This window comes from Sparus aurata, chromosome 3 (genome assembly GCF_900880675.1).
Source record: "Sparus aurata chromosome 3, fSpaAur1.1, whole genome shotgun sequence".
Lineage (NCBI taxonomy): Eukaryota > Metazoa > Chordata > Actinopteri > Spariformes > Sparidae > Sparus > Sparus aurata.
In genome coordinates this window covers 32,290,272-32,301,309 of record NC_044189.1, presented here as the reverse complement: position 1 = coordinate 32,301,309, position 11,038 = coordinate 32,290,272, and the positions used below count along the sequence as shown (strand labels likewise).

The 11,038-nt window shown below is 41.9% G+C and overlaps 1 protein-coding gene across 5 annotated transcripts in view; it reads right to left on the bottom strand.

The window, feature by feature from the left end:
- The window catches only part of sema4ab (sema domain, immunoglobulin domain (Ig), transmembrane domain (TM) and short cytoplasmic domain, (semaphorin) 4Ab), a 64,176-nt gene that overhangs the window by 127 nt on the left and 53,011 nt on the right, over positions 1–11,038 (bottom strand). For 4 of the 5 annotated variants that reach the window (XM_030412657.1, XM_030412658.1, XM_030412656.1 and 1 more), the window contains 4 exons: positions 9,385–9,500; positions 7,746–7,909; positions 7,161–7,255; positions 1,133–5,360 (listed from right to left, as the gene is read on the bottom strand). In XM_030412657.1, coding sequence (XP_030268517.1) covers positions 4,531–5,360; positions 7,161–7,255; positions 7,746–7,909; positions 9,385–9,500 — 1,205 coding nt within the window. In that variant the 3' untranslated portion in view covers positions 1,133–4,530. Of the gene's footprint in view, positions 297–1,132; positions 5,361–7,160; positions 7,256–7,745; positions 7,910–9,384; positions 9,501–11,038 lie in introns of those variants that run through there. The other variant, XM_030412659.1, reaches the window with a different exon arrangement.

The following is an 11,038-nucleotide window of genomic DNA, read 5'->3' as shown; positions in this document are numbered from 1 at the left end:
CTGCTCCAGGACGAGCCTCTCCAGGGTCTTCATGATGTTAGATGTCAGGGCCACCAGTCTGTGGTTCTGAAGGCCACTAGGACGTGGCGTCTTTGGCACAGGAACGAGGCAGGACGTCTTCCACAGCACAGGGACCCTCTGGAGGTGCAGGCTCAGGTTGAATACTTGACTAAGTGCTCTACACAGCTGGGGGGAACAGGCTTTAAGCACCCTTGGAAGAACATCGTCGGGACCTGCAGTTTTGCCGGAGTGGAGTCTCATCAGCTGTCTTCTCACCAGGTCAGGCAAGCAGAACACTGTAGAGGTGACAGTTGGGGGAGAGGTGAGGTCCTCAGGTTGTGGAGGACATGATGCAGAGCAGGGGTGAGGGATGGAGTAGGTGGGTGTGAATTGAGGTTGAGGGGGGCAGACAAGGGGTCTGTAAGGAGGAAGAGGGGGAGGTAAAGTGGCAGTTGTTGTTGGGCAGCCAGCAGCAGAGTCTTGTGGGAGAAGGGGGCGCAGGATCAAACCTATTGAAAAATAGGTTCAGTTCATTGGCCCGGTCCATACAGCCATCCAACCCCATATTACCAGTCTTTTGGAACCCGGTGATGGTTCTCATGCCACTCCACACATCCCTTATGTTGTTTCGCTTGAGTTTATTCTCCGGCTTTCTCCTGTAATTGTCTTTAGCCTCCCTGATATTAAGTTTGAGTGCCCCCTGCACTCTCCTCACCTCATCATGGTTGCCATCTCTGAACGCCCTCTTCTTCTCATTCAGGATGACCTTGATGTCCTTAGTGATCCAAGTTGTCCAATAAGACCTTGTGAATACATAAGACCTCACATACAACAAGTAAACTGTGTGTGTCACACTGTTCTTAAATCTTACTATTGTATTAATCACAAGATCAGGGAGATATATGTGAGTGAACATGCTGCTTTGTATGGAGGTTTGCATCATTTTTGAGAATCCCTGACAGCTCCAGGTTTTTAAGATCTGGCTTCAGTATGAAATATATTTTGCCCACTAGATGGAGCCAAAAGATAACCAGTTTTCTTATGAAGGTTTCTTAAAGTTGTGAACATTTGGTATATGCTGTAAAAAAAATCCATACTGTGATTTACAATTACTCAGATTACTGTAAATACGTTTTTTTTTTTTTTTTTTTGGCGGGGGCGGGGGCGTGTACTTTTATTTCAAGTCTATAATTTTGCTCATGCTTATAATTGCATTACAACATGTTATCTTCTCAGTTTCTTTTAAAATCATAAATTAGTACTTTGTACAATTTGAATGAATATCTAAACATTCCATCTGTATTTTTGTAGCCAGTAAGGCCCTCATCACAAACAGCCAATGAAGAAAACAAGAAACAGAGGACAGAGGACCCAGGCTCACTGAGCTCTGTCTGCTGAGCTAGCAGCTCTGTGGTCTTGTTGTGATAGCTGGTTTCAGAGTCATGACGTGGACCTCCGAAACACATTTTAAAGATGGCTTCAGCTCTTCTGAGTCTGTGCACATTCGATAATATCACATTCCACATCATGACACACTTAAATGAGGAATTTTCATGTGTGTTTATTATGAACCCCACTATTTACTTATTTTTCACTGGATTGGGTTGAAATTTGACCTGAACATCCATGAAACCCTAAGGAAATATGTAGGCAACATGTTTTCATTTAAATAGTTGTTCCTGAATGGTTACAGTAATCAGATTAATAACAGGAAGCCATTGTTTACCAGAATTGAGAATCTGTCATTTTCAAAAATTCATATCTCCACCGGTTTATCTGTCTTTCTACCAAATTCTGGTTCTGTGTAGTATGTAGTATGGAGGTCTGTCACATCTAGAAGTTATTAGTCCAGTATAAAATACTGAATGCCACAGATCTCGTTAAATATAGGTTTGGAGCTAAAAAAGACACTTCTACAAGTGTCCAATAAATGTTCAGTGGGGTTGAGGTCAGGTGACTGTAGAGGACAGTCCAGGACAGCTAGGACTCCTTGGTCTTCCTTGGTAGGTGTGTCAAAGCTTTGATGTGTGTTTGGGCTTATTTGCCTGCTACAGTATGATTCCCTCTCTGAAGAATGGAGTGGTGCTTCTCCTCAGTCAAGGTGGAAATCAGTTCTGAGCAGGAGTCTGAAAACAGCCCAGGAATGAATCTTCCACCACCATGTTTCACTGTGCATTTGAAACACTGTGTTCTCTCCTGGTCGTCTCCGTCTCTGACACCAATCCATCATTGTGATTCACCAGTAAATCGACTTTATTTGTTATCTATTGTGAAATTCTGTTTTTTCTCGGTCCACCTAAAATGTTTGTCCTGGTTTTGCTCCTGAGAAGTGGTTTAGAAACTGCTGCTCGTCCTCTGAGACTCTACAAGACAGCCTTCTTTGGACAGGACGAATACTGATTGAACTCTTTTGTCCTTTATTTAGTCAATTCTGTCTCTCAGTGAATTAAGCTTGATGTACTGATATTCTGATGGTCCGGTCACATTTAAATAATTTCCATTCTTTCAGATTTTTCCATCGTTGCAATCAATAACTGTCAGTACTGTTAAATGTTTTGACATGAAATGTCTGAAATCTGAAGGTAATAATCTGGTTAAGGTTTGTGCAAGAAGAATAGAAATTAATAACACATGGAATGCTTTTGTCTGTTGATATGAGATGACTTTTATTGATTCAAGATATTCAGAACATCTAAAAACGGCTATTCTTCTGACTTAACAATGGATTTGATGGGCAATCCCAAAGCTATAGTGATGTGATTTCAATATACAGCTTCCAAAATACGTTGTCAGTGAGCCCAATATACTGCAGAGAGCTGAGGATTGTGCTGAAGATATTACAAAGGCAGAAGTCTCTATGATGACAAACATTAACCAGAGCCCCAGTGATGTTTATTCAGTCCTGACTCCAAACAGTCAAGTTAAAGCCATACTTTCCAATCCCCGATTTTTCTGTTTTAACTGCCCTCTCCCAGTTTCACCCTGGAAACAAATCACAGTTGTCCTGTATTTGTCCCAATTCATGAAATAATTTTGCACCTTTTTCCCCTTTTCGTTATCATTACCTGTTTCTGGCACTGCACTGCTGTGGGCCTCGTCCTCTCAGTGAGTAAGAGTAGAGACAGTAGAGAAGGGGGGGGGGGGGATTATTCAAGCAAATTTTAAGATGGCCTGGAAAGAAGAATTCTTGATTGTTTTAAAGGAAAGTTACATGCATTTTGGAAAATCTACTGTGTTCATTTGTCTGTTGATCATGCCAGAGATTTAACACCAGAGAGGCACATTATTTTTTCCTGAGAAATGTCTCTGAAACCAAAATTTCTGATGAGAACCCCCCAGAGCCCTGCTATGGTTTTGAAATCCTCTCTATTTTTGAGACCTCAAAGTTAGCATTCAGTGAGCTTCTTTATCAAGGAAAGTTGACTTCCTCCACCTACGTATGAAACCTTCCTGACTCTGTTCGGGCTGGTGTTGATTGACATGACATGGTAAGATGGATTTTTTTTTTTTTTAAATGACAGTTTCATTCAGAACTAACTGTGTGCAGCCATGTACAGCCCTTGCATTTCTTCTGCATGTTAGAGCATTATGCAGTAGAAATGCAGCTAGAGTGATTTGGGTTGTTCAGCAGTCTGCAGGTGTTACTATAATATGAAGATATGGAAATCCTGTGCCATATGAGAACAGTACACCATACTAGGAACCTTCTAATCTGGTGCATTGTAAAGAACTGACTGAAATATTTTCGATAATATGTGGTTAAATTCTGCCAGTGGAAAAATTAATGGATACTGTATGACTTCAGCATTTAAAAATCAAAAATGCTATTGTAAATGAACTAGAAAATAATGACAGACTGATGCCCATGCATGTTGAAATCTACTTTGTATTTTATTGCTTTGTATGGCAGAGTTTATGAGCTTCACTTGAATGCAACATGTAGTCCTTGTCCCTGTGTGTGAAACTTTGAAGCCCTGAATATGACCTACTTCTGGCTTGTCTTTGTTACACGAACAACATACTTATTGGCCCTCATCACTTAACAGAATCCTGTTGCGTGATAAACATGGCCCCAGACTCTTTTAAAAAAAAAATTGGATGAGTTTTTGAAAATGTCTTTATCCCAGGGATGCCGAACTGTTGTAGTACCTGGCTTTGCATCGTACACTGACTATTCTATAAAAAATATTACAGCTATAACTAGCTGTACTGGATCAGCTTGTACCTTCTTGTCTCATGTTACCATCCAAAGGGCTCCATGGTGCGACTGTTTTAGTTGCAAAACCAACACTGTTTTGGTTGCAAAGCAGTCACACTTAATTTAAGTGCCACAGAAGATCGTCTTTCATCCTGTTGAAATCTCACCAATCAGGATGACAGGTGTCTACAGCTATGTATCATGGGACTATTTGTGCAAACAGAACTTCCCACTGGGCTGACTGAAGGTTGCCATGGTGACTTTGGTACCTGGGATGGTCTCCCTTTACCTCTGGTCTTGTAGGTAACATCTCTTCAAATGTCTGAGACTGTTCAGATGGGGGTGTTGGGCAAATGCCCATTGGAGCCTGTGATTGCCCCATTACAAACTACGCCACTGGCCTGTCCGCTGTTCAGGGCTTGTCTGTTGCGTTTGCTCAGAAGCTGGTTCCCCCTGAGGGCCTCCTGCTCTACAGGGGTCCTCCTGTCTGAGTCTCTGGTTGGAGAACTTGTCTGTGGGGCCGTTCGGCTATGGCAGCGCTGTCTGATGATGTACATAAGCACGGTGATAAGCACACTGAGGCAAAGCACCAGCAGGACTGACACAACCACCAGCTCCTTTAGGTAGCAGGGGCCTCGGGCCGACAGCAAGGGCTCCCCCTCACGAAACCCTGACTCCTTCTGCTCAGACTCCTCTGTCCACAGGGTCAAGTTCCTGCCTTGCTGTCTAGTGGTGATGTGATTGTCCCTACTGGACAGTGTTGGCTCAGTCTTTCCTTGTCTTGTTTCTGTTGTTTTGGGCCAGGTCACCACAGAGCTATGAAGCCCAGGTCCAGGCCCTGGCTTGGCCACAGCCTGTGTGGTAGGTATGTGGTGTATCGGAGGCCATGTGTAGCTGGTTGGAGTTTGAGCCAAGGGGCTGCTCTTCTGTCTGACATGATAGATGGCCATAGTCTGTTGGTAGCCATTCTCAATAGACAGGCAGAGGTAGTGGCCCAGTGTGGTGGGGGTTGCCACAAAACTCAGACTGCCATCCTCCAGGTGCAGGTACAGGTCTGGAGACAGTCGTCTGTTGGGACGCTCCCACAGCTGCTGGGACAGCCGTGATGCTGCAGGACACTGCAGCTGCACCACTTCATTGAGAGACACGGACACCAGCTCACCTGCGGGACAAGATGCTGATATACAGATTACTGCTCACCAAAGCCCCCAATACACTAAGATCTTCTCTAGCCCTCTACACAGCATCATCAGATAACTGATGAACACTGCCAACAGCAGACTTAAGATACCAAACAATCTGCAGACATATGCATGTTACGTAAGCCTGTTTGAAGGACATTAAGTATAAAGCAAGGCATTTTTGCCTGCCTGTCTTGCCTGCCTGCTAGGCCTATCCTTTATATATCTTGAGCACCATACATTTGACTAACTTCCTACTTGGCTTGTGTATTTCACACGACCCCAGGAAGTGCAGTGTCAAGGTAAAGTTGTTTAGATGAGAAATATCAAAGATATCATAAACAGAAAACCATGAGCAGATCCTGACCTCTCCAATATGGCGTTGTGCAGACACATAGCTACAGTACAACATTCTGCAGGCACTTCTAAAGTACCCTCTCTTGGGGCAATCTAGTTTGTTGTCAGCTAGACTGCCCGGGAGGGAAAAAGGTGCACACAGAGGTCAACAAAAACAGAAGTGAGGCATTTCAACCAGCCATTTAGGAGCTCAGACATGTTTGATTAGCAGCAGAATCAACCAATGGGATGTTGCACACTGCTTCAGTTCAACTTCAGTTTTTTGTCACTATCTGGATTCAAACCATATCTGCATAGCCATGCAGAGAGAGGGCAAGTATTAATAACACTTGTCTCTGGTTATTACCAACAAGTCTAATTTGAGCCGTAATGTGATCACCCTAAATTTACCCCTTTTCATCCAAGGCGGTTGCTGGTTCAGAGCCAGTGCCTACTCTGTGAACAGTTCTTTGCTCCCGGCCAAGAAATCTGGTACCAGGGTAGGAATGCACCGATCTGATATTCAATATCAGTATCGGTCCAATATTGACCGAAATCACTGGATCTGAGAGGAGAATCCGATCCAACGTTCCCATACATGCTCAAACTATGCATGACATGCTGTATAGAGCGCAGTATGTGTCACGAGCTCAGACATGTGTCCAATGTCATTACTTAGTCTGACAACACAGTGGATACATTCAAATGTTACTTGGCAAAAAGCAGTGCTACAAGTTTTAGTAGCTCACACACACACACAAGACAACAGCAAATTGTGTTTGCTATGTCATTGAGGTATAGGCTACACTGTGTTGAGTTATATCTCATATTTTACACTGGGATTATAATACATTTATCATTTGTACTTTGTTGTACTTTACACACAGATTTTTTCAGAATAAAGAAATTTCTATGTATTAATTCCTTTAGAGAAGTAGAAAAACTATTCTACAGTTTGAGCATGTTTTAAACGGCTAGGTAAAGCAAAGTGCATTCATACAGAGGTATTGTTTATACCTTTGTTGTTTAAGCGGGATGACAGGCTGTATCAGACTGATATCGGTATCAGCAGATACTCATTGCTGTCTTATTGGTATTGGACATAAAAAACTTGTATTGACCCATCCCTATTCCAGAGTGGCAACAACACTTTGCTGGTCTAGAACAAAGACCGGCTTACTTCAGGGGCTGGGAGTTGAGTTTTCATGCATATCAAGGACCAACTAAAACCACTTATGACTGCCACTTTTAAAAACCATAGCTAGTGTAGTGTGTTCTGACTATGAGAATAAACAGAAGATTTTAACTATAGTCACTAACTGAAGCAAAAGTGGTCCGAGGACTAGTCATGTTTGAATGCCAATTGTAAGACATGCAAAATTTCCATACATGGAGTATGTAACCATCTTAAGTAAAGCAGAGCCGTTGATATAAGAGACACATACCTGCAGGGAGTTTGTTTGGACCAAATTTGGCTCTGTGTGTCAATGAAACACTGTTGCACACCTCTTCAACATTCCCTCTGTCTACATCCTGGCCTCTGAGGAGGAAAAACTACAGTCAACACAGACAGCTGGAACAACTTTTAATGATGTACTGCGGGTGACAGTCATCTTTAAAGATGGGAGTCTCAATTCAGCAGATATATGTAGATAAGGGCTCAGGCAGTGATGGTGAAATTATTTTTTGTTAGGTTAAAAATCGATCCAGACAAAGTGAACACAAATACTTCAGGGAGAAAAACAGCATACAACTCTACTGTCATGCATTTGGGCCCTGTACTCCTGTCCACTGGCTCATATTAGAGAACCCACTGCCTCATGAAATTGCAACCAATAAGACAAATTACACACTGGACTGGCTGGACAGACTCATCATAAATTCTTCATTTTCTCCCCTTTGGAAGATAAATCTGTTGTTTCTAAATACAAACTGGCTCTGAATGGCAGAAAAAATACTACTGACGTAACTAGGTAGTGTCTATGCAGTAAGAGATGTTCACAACTTAATCACCATCGTAGGGTACTCACAGACTGGTGTGGGTGTTAGAGACCTCCACACAGGCCCTGCTGGCAGGGTCCCAACCACAGAAGGGGTCTCGGGCCAGAACACACTGAGGACAGGTCCAGTAAAAAGAGCAGTTGGCTGTTGGAAGCCTCAGCACCCCCTCTGATGTGCCAACATATATCATCCCCTGCAGAAGGATAGGAACACATCACGACTGATGAACCAGTCTTACACACAATTACAATTCATCTAAAAAGGTATGTTTCATGCTGTTATAACTTATTCAAAGCAACACCTTTACTAATGTAATGTTGGAGACCTATATTACCCGTTGGGCCACAGGCTACAGAAAAAGACAGCTTGAATATATAAAAATCAGTTATCCTGAGATATCTCTGTTGTGTAGATATCAGAGACAATAGCAGAGTAACACATTACATCAGATAAGCATGTAGGAGATGACGCAACCAGACCTGAATGATCATATTTTGCACATTTTAGATATAATCTCAAAGTATGATAGGTGTATGTATGTATATATTATTGTGTCTGTTTTGTATATTGTGAGTTATTGGGAGTTGTGTGATTTGTATGTGACTTGCTACTGCGACAGTAACATTTCCCATTACAGTAGAGACATCAGAAGGTTTGGACCAACATATAGCTTTAAATGTTCGAAGGTCTAGCTGAAAATGACAACAGAATTGAAAAAGTTTGCCAATTTGACAAATCAACCACCAGTTTTCTGGAAGAAATTGCTGTTGTTCCTGCAGTGTCATGGTGATTTGGTCTACTCACTAAAATTCTGAGAATCTTCACAGAGCCGCTAACTTAACCTAAAAACTTCTAGCAAGGCGTCCTAGTTTAGGAGGGCTTTAGGAAACCTCTTAGACCACATTTGATCAAGAAAGGGACAGTAACATTTACCTTAGTGAGGAGACATGCGTGATTCTGTTGTTGGGTGTGATGCATTAGTTTACAGACTGTCATTGGTTGACCAAAAAAATAATTATTCATAGTGATAATAGGCATAGAGTGAACAATCAAACTGACAGGACTCATTATAGTATTTAGTCTGTAAAAGACTTGAATATATTCAACTGTAGTATCATTAACTCACTCTCATTTAGTGTTTGGACAGTTCTTTTCCCCTTTTTATTCTTTCGAATATTTTCTCCTCTCTCCTAGTTGTGCAGGGAAGGCTCTAGCACACGCCCCCCGAACCGGATAAATATTTCAGAAAAGGGATGGTTTGACCTACAAAGCTTGCAGACCTGCATCTGATATTTTAAAGGACAGACTGTTGTTATTTTTAAAAATACCATCATTAATATAAGTATCATTGTAGTGATTGAATCCACCGACATTTCACTGGGCTACAGGCTGGCGTGCAATGTTTTGGATGACCATCAGCTTTGGATTTGTATCGTGAAGGTGGCTACCCTAAGGCCCTGTATCCAAAAAAGATCTTTTTATGACCACCAGTGCCTTTTTTCAGTTGTTCCCAATGAGGAGAGAGTGTAGAGAAAAAGCTTTTCATCCAGTCTTTTTAGTGTGGCGGCTCCGAGGGCTTCTACCTGAATCTCTCTTTTCAGAAAGGCGCTGGGGCCGTCACTGTAATGGACTGTGAATGAAAAGTTTAACGTCCCTCTCATTGTGTACCTTGGATGTGGAGAGTTTCAGGCTCTTGACAGGCTGAGGCTGCTCAAAAACCTGCACCTCCTCTATGATGTGGGCTCCACTCTGCAGCAGAACTGTTTTGTGGATGTAACCAGACTCTGAAACACAGTTGGTGAGAAAACACAGGTTGTGTTTACACAGGGAACACAGTCAATACTGTAACTGCAGCGTAGAGACAGAAACATCAGGTTTAGTTGTAGTGATAGTAACTTGTTGTCAGTTAGTCAACAACACAGCACACCTTTATAACAACAAAACAGCTGTCATCGATGTGAATAGTTCAGTTAAGAATGTGTGCTCGGGTGCAGGTTTCTCAGTCCAATCCAGTCATTCAGCCCAAATACCTAAGCATTCAGCCGAGTTCATTCTAACAGATTTGAGACAAGTTAAAATTCAACACTGGGATTAAAGATCCTACCTGTTCTAGTGAAGAGAAGGACAACAGGAAAGAAACAAATTCCAGCCACAAAAAGATTTAATTCCTGAACAAAGGAATGCCTTTCACTTCCACATTTACTTATTTATTAATAACATTACAGTCACAAAGTCCATTCTCAAGACATGTAAACATGTCTTGACATTTATCTTGACTCTTTTTTGCTGGAAATTGGAAGGAAGGGGAAAGAAAGAAAAGCCTCGATAAACACAGTCCAGATAGCACATGACAAATACACACATGTTGCTCATCATAACACATCTTGTTAGAATTAGAAAAACAAAAACACAACAACATCCACAACTTCACTAAGTCAATCCCCTTCACAGTGAGCCTGCTGTGAGTGCTCCGAGTCAGGACAGAGGGTGTTTGAAGACGGCTAACAGGACATGGTGCCCTGAATGAGACAGAAATAAAGGTGTGGTATATGGTTTTACAAAGCTCTGATTTAAGATATTACTGGCCCAAAACTGACCTCACCCAATAATATACCACAACGGACTGTGGTTCTCTTTGTGAGAGTATTTCCAGATTATTTCTAAAAACTGGATTATTTGCAGATAAACTTGCTCAGTCAAAATCAAATTCCACTTTCTTACCGGGGCATAAACAGAGAACATGTCAGTGGCTGTATTGGCCCCTGCCAACCAATCAAATTTCAGTTTACATCCATATATTTACAGAATAAATGTGGGGCAATGCAACATTACTAGGGAGTTTTGGGTTAAAGTTGGCTGACAATAATAATTAATAATTATCCCTGATAATCATAATCACAATTAATAATAAGGTCCAATTTACATTAGATCACCTCGTGGCACTACCCATGAAGAAGGGAAAAGATAGCCATAACAATAATTCAGTCTTATAAAATGGTTCTAAACTGTGTGCCTGTGCATTTGTGTGTTATCTGACAGAACAAAGAAACAATGGTGGTTCTTGCTTCATGTGCTCACTGATGTGGGTGTGATATACTCCAGGCTGAGGGAGTGTGTGTGTCTGTGACGTGGTGCCAGGTCATAGAAGATGTTTAGTCGCATGCAAAGACCCTGAGTCTGTGTGAAGCATAATTCAACTAACGTCAAATTAGCCGTGTAGCAAAGCAAACTACCAATAACCTGACCTAAGATCACAATAACACTAAAACAGTGAACAAACACATAGATAGAACACATGTGCATTACATCAACCAATCAGAGT